Source organism: Melampsora larici-populina (genome assembly GCF_000204055.1).
Source record: "Melampsora larici-populina 98AG31 unplaced genomic scaffold MELLAscaffold_15, whole genome shotgun sequence".
NCBI classification, from domain to species: Eukaryota; Fungi; Basidiomycota; class Pucciniomycetes; order Pucciniales; family Melampsoraceae; genus Melampsora; species Melampsora laricis-populina.
The window spans coordinates 1,207,164-1,228,927 of record NW_006768779.1 but is presented as its reverse complement, the minus strand read 5'-3'; the positions used below and the strand labels follow the sequence as shown (position 1 = coordinate 1,228,927).

The following is a 21,764-nucleotide window of genomic DNA, read 5'->3' as shown; positions in this document are numbered from 1 at the left end:
AGAAAGTAGAAAGTTGGACAATAGATTATTGGAAATTTTGAAAGATGTAAAGCGCAAACCATTCTCTCGCTCTAAACCTATCTTTTAACTTCAAGATACAATTGAGAAATTCAAACAACCTAATTTTGTTTCAACCTAACAGAGTGCGGCATGTATTTTTGACGTTATAAAAGAAAGAAAGTCGCTGGGAGGTTTTTGAGTCAAAAGATGTCTTTTTGTATCTGTTAGTGTTCCTCACCAGATTGGACAATAGCAATTCTCAGGTAGATTGCGGGGAACTCGACCTGAACATTTGATCTGAATAGCTGGCTGCCTCCTCATGTCCAGCCGTTTAGCTGCCCATCTTGCTCCATGCAAGGCTTCCTGCTGTTTGTACGAAAGCTTGTCAAGGAGCTGAAGAAGCGCCGAAAATTCTTCACTCCGCCAAACCAAGCCTATGGCTCGCACTTTCTCCAGTCCATCATCTTCTGTTTCAGAGCAGCATGCCGAACTTGGAAGAAGCTCTAATGCTACAACAAGAAGTTCCCTGTGTTCAATGGCTGAGACCAATTCTTCTAAAGCTTCTTGTCGGTAACAAAAAAGCTGGACAGAACAACAAGTTGTCAGTGAATATCAGAACGTCGAAAGATTGGGTGTACTCTGTAATTCTACTCACGGTGTTTCTTCTCTGAACACACTTCTTGCGAATTCTTGATCGAGATGATTCTTTTTCACGTCCTTGAATCCACCGCTCGATGACAGCCTGTACTACTGCATCACCAACACGCGCCGGATCTACGGAGTAATCAGCAAAGGCTCCATGTTCTTTTGCATATCGCCAGTGCTTGAGAAGCAGAGCAAGCATGACTTGATTCCAATTACATTCCACAGGAGAGCTCCAGGCCAATGTCACACGGGGGATATGATACATCACTAGGTCTTGAAGAAAGAGTCCTTTGAAAGTTACCCAACAAGGAAGCTGGTGCACAAAAGACTTGGTTGTTTCGTCAGCTGGAAGCGATCCTAAAGAAAATATCCTCAGATCTGAAGATATATGCTGAGGTAATATTTGAGGAAGTTGAGCAATTTTGATAGCATTTGGACTGGGTGGGTAGGGTGTCTGAGACTTGATGCGTCCAAGCAAAAACTTGACGTAATCGATGATGGCCCAATAAGATCCTGAATTTCGCTTGGGCAACCATTCTGCTACTTCTTTGTTCTGTGCTTTCAATGATTTGACCGTACAGTTGTCTTTCAAGATCAAAGATGTACTAAGGAGAGCTGTTTTCAGATCATACACCAGAATCAGCTGTAAGTTAATGTTGGTGGTGCGGTATGACTTCGGCTTACATTCACCATTCATATTGAGTAATCAAACACACGACCTTATTGTGTGGTGAGGTTAAAAGCCAAAGTTGGATTGGGACTTGCGATTCACTGAATGAGATCTAGCTCAGCTCAAGTGAGACGAGTATTTATGAGAATAAATTCAATAAAATAGCAGCGCGCTTGCAAGTAGGAAGTTAAACAAATAACACAACAAAAGACACCTCCTTGTCGTCACACTCCTTTTTGAAGCCAGGAAGCTCCCATTTATACAATTCCCCTTGTAGAGAGCCTGTGGCACACAGGTGATGATACACTGAAGCCTGAAGCCTACGAAGACATATTCACCGCATGATCTCAGAAAGATCAAACGTTTGAGTACAGTTGCTTTTATAAAGGATACAATGATTTCTTTGACACCGCAAGTTGAAATACATTCTCACTTGCCCCTTTCTAAGTCCAATCCCCAAACTCACCCCATGTACAAACCTCAAATCACCAATTCTTTTCGATGATCGGACCCTCTCCCAGTTTTAACATCCCCCTTACAATGTTTTCTACTTGAAACACTTTCAAATTAATCTTGTCATCTTCAAACATTTTTATTTAATCTTTTCAGCTTCAAAATCCTCTTGAATATCATCCTCCGAGTCTGTGACTCAATAATTACTTCAAACTCTTCTTAAATATCATCTTCCGAGTCTGCGACTCGATTATTAATTTACAAACTTTTCACAAATTTCATCTTCAGAGTCTGCGATTCGATATTTCCTTCTACGAACTCTTCCGCCTTAATCTGTTCATTTCAACCCTTCATTCTTACACTCATCTCAATCAGTCATGTCTAAAGATTCACACAACCCAGCGACCTGTCAAAACGACCCAAGTTTATCAAATTTTGCTTTCAGTTGTCAACCCCATACTCCTGCCGATGGATCTCATTTAGTGAAGCCTTTGACGCCGACCAAGATCAATAAGGGAAAAAACCGTGAGTCAGCATACCATGATTATTTAGTTTTTATGCCAGCTGACGTGAATCACACGGGTGAGAATCTAGGGAATCTTGGATCAGAGAGCCAGCATCTTCTCTTTGCCGATATTGAAAAACTAATCAACCCTCACTACAAAACATATGAGGAGATGACACAATACTCGCGAAAGCGTTCTCAGTCATGCTTGTCTCAAGAACAAGAAGGAATGCAGCCGAAGCGGTGGTGCGGACCTTCGAACTCGCCTAGGACGCACGACTCACCCCAGCATGAGTCGAAAGAACCAGGTGTGGACAAAGAACAAAGTTTGCCATAATTTGACTTTACTTCGTGTTTTTTTTTTGTTTTCTGACGGAACTCTACGCTGTCCTATTTATCTCAACAAGACCATCCAGGATTAAACCAACCACCCCACACCCCTGCCAGTGACTGTGATCAGACTTCCAACAGCATGATCGATTCACAAAGTGATTTAGATGACTCTGGACAGCAAAGCAACCCTGAGCAGTACACAGATACCGATCATTCCGAATCAACTACTCCACCGTTGAGCCTATCTAGCACTGTATTGCTGCCTAGTCGACATCCAAGATCCGAAGTGCCTTATTGTGCATCAGAAGATCATAACTCGGCATTACTAGAGATCATGAATCAATACAATTCACGAAGGTCGCCTCAATCCTCTGCCAATGATCACACGCAGCCTGAACCGAGCTCTCGAACCTCAAGCTCCTCCAAAAGTACTCCGTCTCACCAACTTGGAGCTTCCTACAGGCCTCACTCAACAGCTATAGCATCACCCTCTCAACAATTAACTACTTGCCAGCAGCGCAACATCTCAACTCCGTGTGTGGATTCTCAGCAGGTTTTTTCATCAAATGATCCGGTGCAAAGCTCACACATACCTGATGTTAGATGCGCTCAACCAGAGCCACCGACATTCTTGCCACCGGACGAAAATTCGCGACCATATCTTACTTTACCTCAAACTCAACAATCTTCCCAAACAGCAGCTTTGCCTCATTACACTTACAACCAACTACCAAACTCTCGACCTGCTGTTCCGCCTGAAATTCCTGATAAACCTGCTCAGTACAGGCAATTTCCAATATCTAATGGTTCTCACTGGAGATCGCATAATGATATCAACGGTCCTTCTGGTCCTTCTCCTCAGTATAATCCGTCTGGCCACAATGCCGGACTTTTGACCTCACAAAAAGAGCTACTTCAACCTTCAGCAACTTCAAATTTCAAACAACGTCAAACTTCTAATCAGTCTCAGAATCAAGATTATCCCACACACGGTCCATGGGATCAACCCGCTCATATGTCTAACCTTCCAGCACAACACAGTGGTATACAACAGTACAGTCAACTCCCTCTAAGTTGATATCCCTATAAGTGCATAATTCTCTATCTGCATAGGATTTTTTGCCGCCAAAAAGGGGTTTTCAAGCCAAAATGAGGTCTATAAGTGCATATTCCTTTAAGTGCATGAAAAAACCACCCGCCAAACTGTATGTAATTAGAGGGAGTTGACTGTATCCACATACTCAGACATCACCGGCCCACAATCTTTTCACTCAACACAGCTCGTATCCCGATATGGCTCTTCCCACTCATCAATATCATATGACACCTTACATGCAGCATCATTACAATCCACAGCACACACACCAGCGTGATATCCAACAAAATACGCTTCTCAGCCGTCCTAGCAGCCGCATGTCCACCGATCCCACGCACCAACAACTCATGTCTACCGATTACACCCACCAACAACATATGCTTTTCCGCCGTCCCAGCAGCCGCATGTCTACCGATCTACCTAGGTCTCCTATCCCTCCCCAACAGCCCCAACCGCCTAGAGATGCCACACGTCCCCTTTGCCCCCGGACATCCCATAATTTCAGTCTACCCCAGCAGACACAAATACACACTCCTCATCGTCAACTCCCTCAGACACAGCAATATTCTGGCTCAATATCAAGTCGTCAACACTCAGCAATGTCAATGTCTTCTTCACATGTTCAAGATTTCCAACATGAACTCGATCAGACACCTGTACATGCCATGAATTCACCTACCTGTAAGTTTCAAATTTTGTGTCATCTATCTTCTTACAAAACCGTACACCTGATGTTGATGAGTACCGCTGATCAAGATAATATGGGTGCACCAGACACACATTTAAATGGTTTTGATGACGACAACGATTTCGATAATTTTGACAATCCTGATCTTTCAGATGAAGGAAGCTCTGATGGCGTCTTTGATCTGGCGGAGGACCTTAGGTACAAAACTAAAAACTCTGAACGCCTAGCTCAACAAACGCGTCAACGACATGACGGTGTCCGATTGGACAAGCTGGCAAGGAATCGCGCTGAATGCTCCCAGTACGAACAACTTGCAATCGCCATTCATGATTATGTAAAGCTAATGATGGGTATTGAGCGCAAGCGCCGGGGCAGACCCACATCCACTCAAAGTCTACCTGCACCCCCTTCCGAGAAGGAGTTCATTACATGGATTGAACGTAAAGTCGAGCGCAGAAGGATTATTGAAAAATGTGCAAAGGCTGCAAGTTCTCGCTACCTTCTTCGCCATCCGCTTGCCAAACGTTCTCAACTGGCCAAAGTCGAAAAACACGCGGTTGAGACACATCTCGCAACCCTGACGCGTGCACCTTTTGTGTCACAAGTTTCGCATACATCAAGTCGCGGTCTCAAATATTCCACCACGGTAGCTTCTACCTGCGAAGCCGCTTTGGCTCTTTCTGGGTATCCACGATGTACCCTCGATTGGTTTGGCTCGATCAAGTCGGCTTGGAATGAAGGGATGTTTGCTGTCATCCTTCAGGAGTGGGAGAAATGCTACAAACGCGGAGATGCAGACGAATACAACATCCGTTCCGATCAAGTGACACCAAAGAACATTCGGCAAATACTTGAGCGTTGGTTTGTGACCAAATCTCGAAACTATTCTTCCCCAATTAGCGATGATCTTGAAAACTCAGAGCAAAGAAACCGAAAGGAATGCGGCCTCAGGGAGAGACAACGCCAGAAGGCATCACAAAAACGAGTGAGTTTCTCATTCATCTGATTTTCATCTCCTCGCTGTTTCGTCTGCTCATTGTAACGGCTCTGGTAGGTATGTAAACTTCGAGAAAAGACCTTCAAAACTCATTTCAAAAACGAGGTGGCACTCGGCCACATCCTTTCATTCTGAGGATGAAATTGACTCGAATGGGGACCAGTTCCGTGTAAGAAAGGCCTGGAGATCAAGAGACCTCGACAGTTTGATCTATGAATTGGATGAGATACATATCACTGGACAGCTAGATGACCGTAGTCACACTTCTGCTGTCAAATCCTTGCGCCGTGGTACACATCTGGTTGCAGGAGAAATGGAGAACCTTATGCGCCCACCACCAGGATTTCCTAGGTCCTTAGTAGATAGGCATTTCATCGACGGTAATATTTCAAGAGTTGAAATGGCAGCCCTCAATCTCTCTGGTCAAGAATTTGATATACCAAGTATGATAGCGCATGTAAGATGGCTCCGGTCAAAAGTTGGCTCATGAATTCATCTTGTTTTCTGCTTTCCAATCACTTAGTGATTTTGAGTTTTTATATGTTTTTTTGTTGTGGCTTGTGGATATTATGTGTATAAAGTGTTTTTTTGTGGTTGGTTTCAAGATGACTATATAGGCACTCAACAAGAGTTGTCAGAATATCAGGGAGTGTATCATTAAAGTTAGGTGAGAGGTTGCAGCTCACTTGTTTCTGACTGAATCTAAGCATATAGCTTTTCATTTTTAGAGATGATCATGACTCAGTTACAAACTTTGATGTGAATCGGTAAAGCCTTTTGTGTAAAAGTCTTTTTAAATTTGTCATCTGTTTTTTCCCACATCCTCTCTGGTTTTTTAATTCCGGTCACTGTTTGACTTTATGTCCATTTGATGACTGTCTTTGTCCGGTATGGCTATAAGTCTTTCGCTTTTGAGACTCAGCGGTGATATACATATATTACTTTGTATACATGACAAGTTTGTTCTTCTTCGATACAGACCTGTCTTTTTTTCTCATTCTGGCTGACACAAAGATGAGTCTCAATCGCTTTGGATGTTGGACAATCACTATCGGAAGTCTGTTTAACTGTCGGAAGTCTGTTGTACTGAGCAACGCTGTTCATTCCAAATATGAGGACAAGCTGTGTGGTCCTCAGAGCTATGTACAGGACTTGTACTTGAGGCACCAAGGCAGGTGAAAGTCTGAGGATGATCAAGAAATTACGTGGTTTTTACCAAGATTTGTTTGCGAGATACGTCGGGCGCAATTTCTGCGGACACCGTGTTTCCAGATTTTTGTATACAAATAATTTAATTTTCTGCCCAGAAAATGTTATGTTTCTTGTAGTGTGAGACGGCAGAAAAACCTGGGGTACACGCGAAAATTGAATCACCAGTTCTCAATTGACCAGGAGGACTACATACCAAAACAATCATTATGGATTGCTCATCTTGGAGATAAAGATGTGCTAGATGACTCACCGAGTAGCTCGGGCCCGACCCAGGAGCGCTTGATAGCTGCGCGTACGAAGGACACGGGACATCACATTGATTTGCCCATTGGAGGACCTGATAGGATAACAAAGACACACATTCATGTCAGACAAAGCAAGCAACGATTGAAAGAAATATAGAGAAAAAGAGGCTCAGGCTCAAGGAAAAGAAATCATTGAATTCATAAGGGTAAAGAGACAAACAAAGGAACATGTGAAAGGTTCCTGTTAACCATGCTGTGAGTGACTGATGAAAAAGATGTTTAAAATTGCTGAAGACAAGGTTGGAATCGGGAAAGGGGAAATTGAAACAGAGGGGGCCCTTTTGAGTTGGTCAGGTGAAATCGCTCGAATTGTGGTTGACAACAATCACCGATAGATCGCTTAGGTTTGCGTGCCGGGAGTAGTCGTCAAATGAAAGGTTGTCACTCGATATCTTGATTGACTCGTGATTGACCAGGACCAACCGATGGCTTAGGTTTGCATGCCGGATGAGGCTTTCAGAGCTTGATTCAGGCGTCGAGATCTTGATTGGTGTAATGAAGGTGATATCAAGGTGGATACAAAGGTGGATATGGGTGGTGGATATGGGTGTAGTGCCCGTGGGTGCTTGAACAATGATCGCAAACACCCACAAACAAACCCGCATGGGCGGTACAAGATATCTTCGGATCTAGCCGGATCGAGTAAGCCACATGCCGTTACAGTCCTGCTGCGCTGCGCAGCGCCTGTATTCAAGCGTGGCGCTGGGGGGGAAAATGCAAAAAACCGTGCCACTAGGACACGGATTTCTTGAATAGCTGTACTCACACCACGGGAATTAAATAGTTCAAACCCGGATTGAACCAAATTTTGGTGTCCGGGTTTGAAATTTCCTCGAATTGTGAAATTTGTTCACAACTCGTTTGCAATAGGTTTGCCGGTTTCCCTTGAGTGGTACTCTGTTGGCCCCGTGTGTGTATGTACAGCTTCATCATACAACAACAACCCCGATTCCAACCATTCAACCATCTTTCCTTTGTCATGCATCCTCAGTCTTGAATCTTATTCTTGATCCTCTGTACAATTGGTGAATCATTGGTGACTGATGCTGAAGGGCGTTGTTGTTGTATGATGTAGCTGTACATATACAGGCCGAGCAGAGTACCGCTTGAGGGAATTCGGCAAACATATTGCAAACGAGTCGTGAACGAATTTCACGATTCGAGGAAATTTCGAACCCGGACACCAAAACTTGGTTCAATCCGGGTTTGAACTATTTAATTCCCACGGTGTCAGATGTTTGTGCATATGTAGTTACGGTACTCAAAGCAAGTATGTACACGTACACTTTTTGCTACATAGTTTTTTTTGGCGGAGAAAATGAGTCCAAAAGTATATTTGTTTTATTTTCCCTGCCAAAAAAAGTATATAGGACAACTATAAACGTGTAACTATGTAGCTTTGAGTACCGTAAGTGTATGCTTTATGGCTCAGATGTACAGTTGGTGACAAAAAGTTCACGTACCTGTACCATAACTCGCCAATTTGGCAACTCTCAGAAAGCTTATCTAGCTCTCAATCTGACTACTACTTTACCTGAAAGTACATGGTCTGAGTGGCCAATGATCAGAGTACATATGAATGAATTTCAGGATTCACAAATGTAATGTAGACTCTAAAATACAATGACTGTTACCAGTGAGTGTGTCCGCCCTCTGCTTTGAGCACAGCCTTGATTTGATCAGGCATGGACTCAACTAAAGCTTGAAACTTTCTCTGATGGATTGCTTTCCACTCGGTATACAGTGCTTCCACATTTCTTGAACGGTTCTAGGTTGGTGCTTTTCCAAGACTTTTTTTTTCATGATGTTCCAAATGTTCTTGACTGGGTTAAGGTCTGGACTATTTTCAGGCCAATCTAACTTTCTAATTGAATGCTCATCCCTCCATTGTTTCACAACTTTGCTTGTGTGTACCAGGGCTCCATCCTCCATCAAGATGAGGTCTGGTGGACAGTTTGGTGAGGTGGTGAGTGGTTTGATAATCCGACAATACACCAAATTGATAAAGTTGGCTCTGTTAGGAACGGGTAGCTCGTGAGGGATGCAAGATGCTAGTAAGGGTGTTCAGTCTAACTAGCTGGATTGCTAAGTGAGGACTAATGCCTACTGCTCACGAGCGCACAGGATGTACTCGAAGCACATGTCACAGATCAGTAAGTACAAGTGTCACACTAATAGAATTGTAACAGGCTCCAGTTCAATGTCCTACCGGCATTACTATCATTGGTAAGCAAATTTCAGCTGTGAAAGCCCCCCATATCATTACTGAAGTCCTTCTACTCTTGAAACTTGGGGCCAAACAGTTTTTGTTGTATTTTTCACCCGGTTTGCACCACACCCAAACCTTCTTTGCAGACTTTCCAATTTCAAATGAGGATTCATTGGTCCAAATGACCTTCTTCCCATTGTTGTAAGTCCAATCCTTGTGTTTTCTAGCAAACTCAAGACACTTCCAAATATGTTTGCTCTTGAGATAGGGCTTGACTACGGCAACTCAAGAGTGAAAGCCAAGTTGCCGAATCTCGGATTGAAAAGTTGATATACTGGCTTTGATGGGCAACTTACTCGCAATAGAGGCAGCCAAAGCACATTGGTTTTGTTGGATCACCCGCTTCAAGGTTTGCTGATCACGTTCCAAGAACTTTTTTGGTTGTCCGAGCGTTTTTGAGATGGTTGATTTGCGTCTTTTGCAGTCGTTGTAGATCACTGTGTAGACAGTTGACTTGGGATTGCCAAGTTTCTTGGCAATTTGAGTGCCAGGAATCCCAACTTCGTGCATATAAATGATAGATTTCTTCCAAGTGGGAGAAAGGGTGCAAGTTTTCATTTTCAGAGGTGTTCTGGATGAGGTGTGGAGAAGTTATCTAAGATTCAAAGTACCCATAGACTGGGCTACGCTAATACATATTTAGTCGAGGTCCGTAAACTTTTTGTCACCGACTGTACAATGCAAGATGATTTGATGACCCATTCTACTCTCAATTGTGTTCCCAGCCTAGGGCCTGTTCCAACCAAAAAACCTATTTAATGCTGGCAGTGAGTGACCAACAGTTGACACTGCCAAGTTGAAATCTCAGAGCATCCACAGCCATGTGGCCTACACCACATTGCATGGAAATTTAGGGCAAAATCATCCACAGCCATTCCCTAAATTTTCACACAGCTGAGGGATTTCCCTCTGGGTGAGCCGAAGTACAGTGTTTCCAAACCTTTTGGAAAATGCTCAAAGGTGTGTCAAGCACTTTACATATTGGGTCATGAGTTGAAGCTTTCAATCAGACGCTGATTGCAAATCTCTAGCTTCGTAGCATTTGACTATTTTCAACCAAACATGAGCTACTGCTACTTCATACCTGATTTGGAAAGAAAGAGTGTTTCAATGAGGGTGTTCCAAAGCCTTGGTCTATAGACATCAAGATAAAAGATGTGTAAGTAGTTGTTTGATGTAGGTATTATCCTATAAATTGAGCTCATGAATATGAAACTTGATTGGATGATGCCCATCACCGTTGATGAGAACGCCTGGACAATGACTTGTACCCCAGAATTCGGACCCCCAGAGTATATGCTACAAGGTATCACTCAGATTTTGAATCGGAAGTCGAAGTTGAAGTCTTAGGTTCATCATTTTCGAGTATAGCCAAAATCACATATCCGATTAAAATTAAGTTGGTTACCACAATTGCAGCGATTGCAGCAGCTGTTGTATTATTAGCTAATTATATCATAAATAATAATCAAAAAACCTTTTTTAAGTGTAATCTCATTCCTCTTTCTATGACTCATTATAGATACTCACTTTTCTCCGCATGAGGGAAGGAAAATAAGTGGTAAGAGGCTGAAAAAGTGAAGAAATTAACAGACCTTCGAAAATCCGTCCAAGTGTTCCGTAGTAAGTTGCGATAGGTAGTATAGCCTATCAATTAGAAATACCCCAGAAAGAACTATGGTTAACAAGGGCGGTCCGTTTGTTTTGTGGTTTTCAATGGGTTTCATGTGATATTTTGACTTGACTGAAGTTGGATTCCATGCGAGTTAAATCAACTGACCATCGATATGCTAACGATACCCAGTTTAAAGATCGGAGCACTTAATAAACAGAAGAACAGGTCATGAGATTCAGGTAAACAGTAGTTGTGATTAAGAAAAGGTTGAACTCAACTTGTAGTCAGATGCTCGAGGTAGAGAGGAACTCTTTTGAGCTATTGATGTTGAAGGGACCGGTTCATCATTTGTACTTTGAACTTTGCGAGACCTCAATGTGGGTGACATGACTGATCGAGATGTGAGGGTGAACGGTAAAAGATGAAGAGTGACTGGGCTGTGGTGAATCGATCACCGAGTCTTGGTCCGAGTGGACCATCCTGGCAAAAGACCGACCCGCATCTGGGTGGAATCGGTGCCCGGTCCGCTCCCTCTTCCCTATGTAATTTTTGTGACTGGTGCACAGATATGTTTAGCCAACCATTGTGATTCAGACAGTTTGTGATTCATAAATTATTTGAAAATGCACTCTCTGATACAATGATGATCCATGGAAAGAAGCAAACAAAGTTGACAAGTAAGACTTTGAGAAATGATAACATATGATGAAGTATGATTTTGGAAGATCAACTACTTATGAGCAAGAAAGCTCTTCAAAAATAGGTTTCAAGACACTCTCAAAAAGTTTACCCAAAGCTTCCGTGAGTGATGAATCATTTGAGTATGTTGCATTGTGATTAGGATCACGAGTCTATAAAATAAATAAAAATCATTTGATCAACTTTACATCTACTTTCAATTTTGAAAATAGTGAAAACACTTAACTTGTTGAAGCAAGTAACAAATTACTCCAGCTTCTTCTACATTTTGAAGTTGAGTCAAATCTGGATTCCAATTTCCAAGAGTACCGCCGTTTCTTCCAAATTCCGTCTAGCATTTTTTACATGATGAGAAATGAGATGAGATGAAAATTCAAAGGAGAAGTCGGGTTTAAGAACTTACAGGATCTTATTGTGCCAAAGCAATTTATCATGAAGGTTCTTGCATCAGCTAGAGGAAAGTGGACGGGAGCATTACAGAGCGCAGAATCAACAGAGCACTCACAGGCCAAGTAAGTATCAGTCAAAGTTAAAGCAGCTTCGACCAACTACTCCGCCCCCAGGAAAACATCTTTGTTAATTCCTTCAAGCGTGAACAGCCACCAAAATTCAAAGTGACTTACCGATAAAGGAACCGTGCGACGATACCAAAACCCATCTGGACCGGGAAGCAGTTTATTATCACCGCGATAATATGTACCATTATCATTTTCAAAAATTCCAAAGAAAGATTCGATAGATTTGACATCGGGATCTCCAGAGGATCCGTCCGGAGCAGCGGAAGCCATCGTCTTTGATACAAAAGATTGGGCGACATAGAGAGCAAGCCTTTTTATTGGAATGTCAGCCACGAGCCTCACAAAACAGTTTCAATATCAACACTGACTGTTCTCCTATAGCCTGTTTGAAGAGGAAAGAAACGATGTAATTGATTATGACCCTTTCAAACTCGATATAAAATGGGATGCTTACCCATTGACAGTGAGGGTTGTTGTTTCTGCAGTCCTGGTACTAATGTTTTTCGCGAGCAAAACTGGTAAGGTTTCCAAACGCAAGAGAATCAAACAATCGATAAGGAGCTTACAGCCTGGAACCGAGCCGCTCCACAGAATCTCGAGGTCATGAGGCCATCAAAATGATCAACTGAAACATTTCCCAAAGGTTATTAACTCGATGAAGCAGGGAAGGCGAAAAAGAAAATTGGAAGGTTACTAGAAAGCGTTCTAAATTTCTTCCAATGTTCGCTAGTGAAATGATCAGTATCGCCTTGCGCAAAATATTCATCAACTCTACTGAGAGATCCATCAACTTCGAATTTATTATGAGCCAATGGAGAGAAAAATCCAGGAATTTGGCCAAAGACGCTGGATAATACTCCATTTGTTCTTGGGTCTGTTCTACCAATTGACAGCTTAAACCTATCATGATCAAATAATCATCAAAAGATTTTACCAATCTGAAGAAAAAAGAAACTGTCTAACGTGGTAAGATCGACTGCAGCTTTTACACCAAGAATCACAAGGAGTGCTGCGGTATCAGGACCAAAACCTAGCATCTCTTGCATTCCGTACATCAACTCATGAATATCAGTGATCCCAGTTCGCGAGATCTAAAAGTGAGAGGTGGTGATGAATTGGTCAAATTAAGAAGAGCCTTCACAAGACAGAATTTCAAAAGGCACACATATCCATAGTTGGCCATGACGTTAAGACCCGGACAGCCACCTAGAAATCGAATGAATTTTGAATTTCTTTTACCACCATTCGGAAGGTGAAATCTATGGTTATACCTCTGATGTCTGTAGATCCAGGAGCCTATGATTGGTGGATGTTATGAGTTTACTTGGTTTTGACGTCTTTGTCTGTACACGTAACAAGCAGAATCTATTTACCATGAAGGGATGATCAGCATCAGGAATTGCTTTACGTCCAACTGTGACTGGCGAGGAAGATGTCAATTTGAGGTTGATGATAGAGTTCACTTTGAGGATTCGATCGAGATCTGATGCCAGAATGCTCGCACCCGTCGACGTCACGCCCATTATATTGTCAACAAGCTGTTTTTGAATGGAAATCGAAAGGAATTTGATCAATTCCAGTCAATCAAATCATGGGGGTTGAAGAGAATGGGAGCATACGCCATTAGGCAATGCGAAAGAGTCCTGAAGAAGTGAAATGAATAGTATTAAGGATGTTCGCATCTTCGTAATACACCGAATGAAAGATTACTTCAATTCTGTTGTTCCAACTTCGAAAGGAGCAAAAGTGTCTCGCACAACTTTGAAGCAGCAAAGACTACTTATAGTCTAGAAACGCGGCCTTCGGAAAACCTCGGTGTGATTTAAAAAAGTCAGTGGTCTGGAATTGAATGCGCCCATTGCTCAATTACACGATCTGGGCTCCATGCCGTATCCTGAACTTGACTTACTTTTGATGAACATACTCAGCGATCGGTCAAAGCGATCAAATTCTTTGATCCCGATCTCATTCTATATTCTCCAACTCTAAGTCAAGTAGCAGAGTATAGACTGCAGAAGTCTCCGCTCACAAGGGAACAACGTGGAGAGAGAATAGCTTGTTGTACTTATAAGCTCCGCACACATGGAAGGAAGAAGATTGCTGAGAATGGGTGTTTAAGAAATCCTAAAACATGGATCAGCTAGTACGTAGAGGTTTACGCCGACAGGGCGTCCAGAGACAATCTTTGGTAACCCTCTTCGCCCCAGAGCGGTTGATTAAGAATGGCACTTGACCCACGCGAGACCGATCAGATTTCATATCAACTTGTAAATTGCTTTGAGCCAGGGGAATCATGATCAATGTATAGGATGTCATCGGATGTGATGATATTCAACAAGAGTTTCAAGACTTTTGAGAACAAGGAGGAATGTAAAGGGACGACTGGATGTATAGAAGTTTTCTCTAGATAGACCCACGAGGATCAGAAAAAGGTGAATATCAAGATCAAAATGAAAATGCCTGTAATTTGAAGGTGAAACTTGACTGCTTACAAAACAAAGGTATAGAGTACCCTGATCTCGATCCTCATCAGGTCGGGCAGGGTAGATTGCGTCCCCAGCATATCTGTTTGTCTGGACACCATTTCTCATTACCGTGACAGGTACCGCTGATCTTACTCCTTGGAATGAGCTTTAAAACAGAAGCAAAAGTTAATTTCACTCAATCATTATTGTTTTGGGAGCTTTGGAGAGAGAAAGACGCACAGGTGTTCTCTTCCACTTAACAGAGCGTTGTGCTGTAAATGCGACTTCTGAAAAGGCCAAAAGACAGGAGAAGAATAATAGTACCAGCATTTGTAACCTCATTCTGCGATCAAAGACACATGGTTTAAAATATCACTCTGTGCCCATCAATTTTTTCAAAGACCAGAGAGAAAGAAAAACCAACGTGACGCGTCCGAATTTCGAAGTTCTGATGATGACTTGATTTTGATCGATACGTAACAAGTGCTCCGAACTGACTTACGGGAGGTAGGTGCGAGGGGAATCCGGGAGGTGGCCCTCAAATAGTCCACAAGCTGACATCGCGAAGCTTGGATCAGGTTTCTTTGCAAGACAATTTGGCCTCCGCCGATGTGGCAGTGGCACATTGCGGTAACAGATGGAGCGTTCCGAGACACTTGTACAAAAATCTTCTTGCACAGGTAAAATGATTTTTGCGGCATGTCGCTTAACGTGCGTGGTGAAGCTCAACTTGCCGATTTGCATATCTGCAAAAGTTATTCAGTTCTACATACATACATAGGTTCAGAGGGCTGTCAATCTAGATCAATCCAGATCCGATGATCAGGTTGTCTTGATTTCAATGTTTATTATGAACTGACCAGCGCCCTCCTGCGCCAGGAATCCAGTCTGAAGTTTATTGTGAGACGCAAGAGCCACATCCAGGCCTCGGAAGTTCGGATTGAAGATCCGAGATGCAGAATTATCTGCGATCAAGTCTGTGCGGCCGGATCCATGATCAAACAATCGTTGAGCAATTTAAAAGATCAGAGCACGTCCTCAATGTAGTTTTTTTAAGCAAGGACTATGAAGACTCATGTGATGTCATGGCTGAAGTAACCTGAAGTAACACACACAATCCATTCCATTCCATACATTATACTTCTCATTTATTTTTGAAACAGTCTCTTGCAAGTTTACTGGAACCTTCTCTTAAGCCCAAGACCACAGTCAGTCATCGAGATAGGCAACCTTCTTAAAGTATGCATACCTGATCACTAGTCTAACTTATGATGCAAATTTTGTAGCTCATGTTTCTTTATCTAATTGACTAATCACCCTGTAAATGATATTGCATAGATTCTTGACACTGTTAATATCTGACTGACTCTCATATTATAGAGGATGTGTCTGATGACTATACACAAGAAAGTTAAATATGGCCCAAACATACATGCCTCAGAATAAGATCAGTGTAACAACATGACTCACAAATTGTAAATCAAAGACTGGCTAGGATTAGCAACATATATGATTCACAACATTGTTTGTGGGGCTTTGTTCTTGAAAAGTCATGAGTGAAAATGTGTGACGCCATGTAAAATTGGTCATTCAGCCTTGATACATGTGCAGGTACACTTGATTCTGACTTGGTCACTGAGGATCTGGATTCTGAAGGATAAATCTTGGTCCTCAGAGCCATAGCTCATCCCTACTCCTACTGAGCAAATCTGTATGCAGATGATAGATACTAATTTGCTCGGTGGTCTGCACATATGTAGTTTGGGTGTTCTGGCTCAGGCGTGCAGTAATGACGATTTTATAACCACTTTTACTCTCAAGTACATTCCACTCTTCCACTTGGGGAAGTTGCTGAATGTTTACTGTGACACGGTGATATGTAGGGGTTCAGTGTTTATGTGCACTTGCTAGGCCAGCCCTCAGAAGTGTGGAAGAACATCTACAGATGTTGTTCCTACACGTGGCCAACGAGTTCATTCCAGCAGTGGCATACCTTAATTTGTAACACACTTTATGAGAAATTGATTGAGCTTTTGCCCAAGATTTCCTTCAATTCTTGAAATCAATGAGAAGTTTGAACACCTTAGATTAACAATTGACAACAGGTAGAGTCTGAGAGAATGATGGGTGCTCTTGCATTAAACTTCAAAAGAACCATTTTGAAGAGCAGAAGTTGAGTCTGTGTAGAGAAAGTTCATACCATCCAAAATCAAACATGTCAAACCAGCACAACAACCACATTTCTTGCTTTCTATGTCCTTAGGCTTGATTGATCCTGAAGTTGATGAAGAATTCTGTTGGGGACTCCATCTGGATCATCTCATTTTAATCAAAATACTGTGTAGTATTGCAGTGTAAATAAAAAAAAGGGTGGTGAGTCGTGAGAGGGGTGTACCGGTACCAGATCAGATGAGTAGGATGAGTGACGCATACAATCGATCAACTTGACAACTTACCGTCATTCAACAATTTCAATCATCAATAGGGTCTTGAATCTCATATCCTCAAATCGAACGAGATTATCATTCCCCAAGTATCTAATTGGAAGTTGATTGAAATTAAACAAACATGGCCATCGCGTCTGGAATGGGATCAAGAAGCAATGAATCCATTGGAATCGAACCCATCGAGTGGTTAACATTAGCTCTTTTGATCGAATTTCAATCGATTAGATTATCAGTCGAAGATATCAAAAGTCAAGGAACAATAAATGATTTAGATAATCAAGAAAATGAATCTGATTCAAAGAAATTCAAAACTTTGGAGAATGATGATTTAAAAAAAGTTAAAGAATCTTATCGGTTGGCTAATTCGATCTTGATTATCATCACGGATTTGTTATTCGGAGTTAGTTTTGTTTTTGCTAAGATCAATTTCAGTGGGGGAGAAAACGAGAATGATTGTTAATGGAGGTTCTCTTATTCAGCCTCAATCAGCACCTGAATCAATCTCGAAATTTTATAAACACTTGATGGATTCAATCTCATCGTCCATCGATTTAAGGACTTCTCAAGCATTCATCACGTCATTTCATCAATCCATCCGATCTAATTTATTATCATCAGTCGATACACTTTATCATTTCATTCACAGTCGGTTATCATTCATCAATCTTGAAACATCGTCACCAAAACTTATCTTTTCTTCATCGATGTCATAGGACTCTCAATCCTCATAAGCCCTCCTATTCAAGAGGTAAATCCAATGACAATACGATTGATGCGTTGCAAAGTCTCTTACTTTCGTACTTGTGTTTTCTCAAATATAGTCGAATCCAGATCGACCTATTGAGTTTCATAAAGAGTCTCCAATCGGTCTTTATATTCGTCGATCAATTCTCAACATTTCAAACCTAGAATTCGATCAACTCTTAAAAGTCTTTTACAAGTTGAAGAAATTCTGTACAACAGAAGATAATCATTCTTCATCTTCAAATCCTCATCTCGATCAACTTACAAAAGCTTATACCGAGTATTTATCCTTTTTTCAACAGATCAGTTTGCAAAAAACCACGCTGATCATGTTTCTCTGTTTATGTCTATGTGTTAGGTTCAAGAATGATCATCATCCTGACTTTATTCAATCTGCAAACGCACTGAGGAGATTTTATGATACGCGTTCACATAATCATCACGCGTTAGTCTTGACCCATTTCTCCAGCTCTGAGTTTGAGTTTGAGTTCGGGTTTAACTTTTTTTTCTTTTATAGGCATTTAAATTCTTCCATCCATTCTCATGCTTTATTTTCACTAGCTGAATTTCATTATCAGAACCGAGCTTATCCTGCTGCTTATGATGTTAAGTTTTCACTATCCATTCGTCTTTTTCAATGACTAATTTCAGTCATTATTACATACAGGCACTAGATGAATCTACAAGATTAGCAAGACTGTCATCAGATCGGACGATTCTTGATAGATCAACTTCGTTCGTGATCCCAATCATTGTCAATCTAATGCTCAAGAAGTTATCAACTGATTTTCTTTTGTTTTCTCATCAAGTTTGAGACGCCAACTAGATCATTACCTCTCAGACCAACGTTCGCAGGAAGAAGAACAACCTCAACCCATCATCACAGGTCCAACCCAAGCTCAAAGCTCATTACAGTCGCTCAACAACCATCATTCAAATCAAGAACGGGAGTTTTGGGATCCTAATGAAGAACTCTTTGACGTTATCAGAGTCCTTGATCGAGTCTGTCCATTTTTCTTACCTCTTCCCTGACATCATCTTGCAACTTATTCTAAGATCATCGATCATCGATGATAGGGTGAAGAAAGCCTAGGCAGGCTATACGCAAAGCTTTTCAAAGCTAAGCGAATGACCCTTTCGCCTTCCACAAATCACAATCTCCCAAGTAAGTGATAGTTCCATTCTTCTGTATCCAGTAAAGTCAAAAATATAAAGCTAAGACCTCTTCCTTCTTCTCTCCAAGATGACGGTGATCCACTCAAAGTACCCGAACGGAAATTTGATCAACTATCTTGGTTTGGCCTGAAAGCTAAACTTTGGTATCTTCAAGGTACTTTATAAGATACCCCAACCCCGTTTCAAGTCTCAAAAACGTTCCAGTCTTTTCTTGACTTATCTGTTGGTTAAAATCTAAACAAAAAAAAACTCGAACAAAAGGTCAACACAGTTTATGTAACGTTTACGAAGATTTGGCCTTATCCATGAAGGCAGAAGAAGAGCTTGACGAAAAAGGATTGATGTCAAAGACTACAATCTTATGTGATAGAGCAACTCGTGTAAGCCTAATTTTTTTCCTTTGGTTCTTTTACATCATATCAAATTATTGATAAGAAGCCAAATTTGAAAAAAATAGTTGGCTAAAAGAGGATTGATCATCGAAGGCTTAATCATCTTGGTAGAAGAAGCCATCAAGAATCAATGCTCAGCCCGAGATTTCGAGAAAGTCCATGATATGATTTTTGATTTACTTGAAATGAAAGCTTTTAAAGAGTATTATGACACCTTTTACTGAGTTTCTTTTGATTTGACTCTTTTTACCATGTAGGCTGATGCTATCTTATGATCTTTACTATTAACAGACGTGATCCGAATCAATACTTGAAGTTTGAGAAATATCGACCTGGCTTATCACGTACCAAGTCAAGTACTAACAGTATCGAAAACCGAGTCAATGAACTATGTCAAAAAGCCCAAAAGTTAATGGTACATAATCTCTTGTTGATCTAATCGACGAGTTTTTTGTAAATCTGTTGACATGATTTTGGATGATAATAGGAAGAAGGACAACTTTCAAGATCGTTATGTATAATCTTATCATCCATGAGTTTATCAGATCAAACAGGTTTAAAGATTCATGAAACTAAATCAAGTTCGATTTGGTTAGAAGTGATGATGAGATTAAATCAAGAAGTTTCATTAGAGATTTTAAATCAATTTAATGATTCGTTTCATACCACTTCTTTACTTAAAGCTAGATTAGAAATCTTTAATGGATTAAACCATTTAGATGATTTATGTAAAGCTTTGGATTATTTATCTATGGCTAAAATTCGTGAGTGATTTAGATATTTCTTTTTTGGGTGTGTTTGAAGAAGTAAATGAAACTTAAAGATTGAATCTCCTTTTGTTTGGGCGAGGGGAATCTTTTGATTAGATTACAAGAAAATTGAAGATTTCAAAATGATTCAAGTTTGTGAAAAGTATAAAGAGATCATCAAGAAAGAAGGAGAAGTGAAATTTGAAAAAGATATAAAAGATTCTAAAAGATTTAAAGAAGAAAAAGAAAAAGAAAAAGAAGAAATTTTAAAAAGTCAAGAAACAGTTTTGAATTTAGAAGAAAGATTAATTAATGGATTAAATTGGTTAAGTGCCAAAAGGTTTTCAAGTGAAACTTGAAACTTGATTTACATTAAAAAAAATCAAATTTTATTTTTTCAAACAACTTCTTTGGTTAAAGAGAAGGTTTTTACTTTGTACTTACATTGGAATGTTAATTCATTAGATTTTGTGTTTTGAAGGAATTGGATTTTTGAAAACTTTTTAATAGTTATTGAATGATGTAATTTTGAGTTTCAGTTCAAGTTTTAACATGTTGGAAAAATCCATCAACCAGGACTACAATATTGAAGAAAAGATTTGGATTGATATAGATTGAGAATGCGGTAATTTCATTCCAGTTGATCTTACACTTTGATTACTATTATCTTACTACAAATTCTGTACAGTCTTCATTCCACTATGTGTAAAACATACCAGTCTTCTTGCTCTTCTCAATAACCTTCCGTGAAAAAACCAAGACCTTAAACCCCAACCAGTCCATTTTTCCTTACATCAAACTCATACCAAAATTTAAACCCGCTCACTCATTCATTCAAAAAATAAACTCACAATCACTGACTAGCTTTAGCTCTCACACAAACCACTCTCAAATTCTCAAGTTTTCAACGCACTTTAAACTTTTTAAGAAAAAACACACAAAAGGTATATATATATATTTATTTTTTCTTAATAAACTAAAACCACTTATAAATAAAATCAAAATAAAAAAAATATTAAAAAATTAAACTTGTTTTTTTTTGATGTGTGAAAAAAAAAGAGAAAAAGAAAAAAAAGAAAAATTACAGACACCAAAAGCAAAAAAAAAAACTGAAAGAAGAGAAAAACAAATCCAAAGCGAAAAAAATCAAAAAAAAAATCAATCTCTTAAAGTTGAACCATGTAAATCAAATCAAATCAAATCGAAAAAAAAAGAAAAAAGAAAAAAAATAGACCACTTGTATAAAAAACCCAAGAAACCAACCAAAAATCACAAAATCACAAACCAAAAGAACCAAAAAACTCTAAGATAATAAAAGAGATGAACAAACCAAAAAAAGATTTAAAAGTATTGAAACAAGAGATCATTTAAATCAATCCTTCAATTGATCCAACAAATAATTACATTTTCGATCTCTCTTCCAAAGAAAACCCTCAATCCCTCCACCCCTCCACCCCTCCACCCCATCCCCTCTTTCCTTCTCTATAATTTCCACTCAAAACAAACCCAAAGCTTTGCCCGAACTTCCAAACGTTTCCAAAGCATGTAAAATCACTTTCGGGTCCAACTTCAAAGCGTCCCCCAGCGCACCCAAGACTTCATCAATCGGTCCCAATGATCGAAGTTGTAAAGATGAAATCACATTTTCAATTCGAATGATCAAGTTTTCCAAAACGAATCCTAATTCTTCATCTGTAGATTCTAATCTAATAGGATAACTTAATAAATGTGAATGTGGACTTGATTTCATACTGCTTCCTAATCCTCCTGATTGATGATGGTTTGA

At 40.3% G+C, this 21,764-nt stretch overlaps 4 protein-coding genes across 4 annotated transcripts; 2 read left to right on the top strand and 2 right to left on the bottom strand.

Annotated features, from left to right (window-relative positions):
* Positions 1 to 234: 234 nt before the first annotated feature.
* Positions 235 to 1,342, bottom strand: MELLADRAFT_85794 (uncharacterized protein; the record flags this gene model as incomplete). The annotated part of the gene is made up of 3 exons (XM_007409211.1): positions 235 to 582; positions 656 to 1,260; positions 1,330 to 1,342. The coding sequence occupies 3 exons, from the start codon at positions 1,340 to 1,342 to the stop codon at positions 235 to 237; spliced, it is 966 nt and encodes a 321-aa protein (XP_007409273.1).
* An 803-nt stretch (positions 1,343 to 2,145) lies between these two features.
* On the top strand, positions 2,146 to 5,877 carry MELLADRAFT_62679 (uncharacterized protein; the record flags this gene model as incomplete). The annotated part of the gene is made up of 6 exons (XM_007409287.1): positions 2,146 to 2,293; positions 2,321 to 2,581; positions 2,681 to 3,623; positions 3,887 to 4,974; positions 5,291 to 5,375; positions 5,445 to 5,877. The coding sequence occupies 6 exons, from the start codon at positions 2,146 to 2,148 to the stop codon at positions 5,875 to 5,877; spliced, it is 2,958 nt and encodes a 985-aa protein (XP_007409349.1).
* Positions 5,878 to 11,362: 5,485 nt separating this feature from the next.
* Positions 11,363 to 13,732, bottom strand: MELLADRAFT_55915 (uncharacterized protein; the record flags this gene model as incomplete). The annotated part of the gene is made up of 14 exons (XM_007409210.1): positions 11,363 to 11,639; positions 11,714 to 11,818; positions 11,943 to 11,947; positions 11,993 to 12,035; positions 12,111 to 12,315; positions 12,374 to 12,387; positions 12,460 to 12,498; positions 12,572 to 12,630; positions 12,700 to 12,905; positions 12,969 to 13,096; positions 13,171 to 13,211; positions 13,277 to 13,301; positions 13,379 to 13,543; positions 13,625 to 13,732. 13 exons carry the CDS (start codon positions 13,526 to 13,528, stop codon positions 11,523 to 11,525), a joined length of 1,137 nt encoding a protein of 378 aa, XP_007409272.1.
* A 3,306-nt stretch (positions 13,733 to 17,038) lies between these two features.
* Positions 17,039 to 20,337, top strand: MELLADRAFT_105927 (uncharacterized protein; the record flags this gene model as incomplete). The annotated part of the gene is made up of 13 exons (XM_007409288.1): positions 17,039 to 17,317; positions 17,739 to 17,941; positions 18,020 to 18,106; positions 18,179 to 18,266; positions 18,329 to 18,396; positions 18,471 to 18,663; positions 18,739 to 18,826; positions 18,905 to 18,991; positions 19,099 to 19,217; positions 19,295 to 19,431; positions 19,521 to 19,644; positions 19,717 to 19,993; positions 20,096 to 20,337. The coding sequence occupies 13 exons, from the start codon at positions 17,039 to 17,041 to the stop codon at positions 20,335 to 20,337; spliced, it is 1,992 nt and encodes a 663-aa protein (XP_007409350.1).
* Positions 20,338 to 21,764: the final 1,427 nt, after the last annotated feature.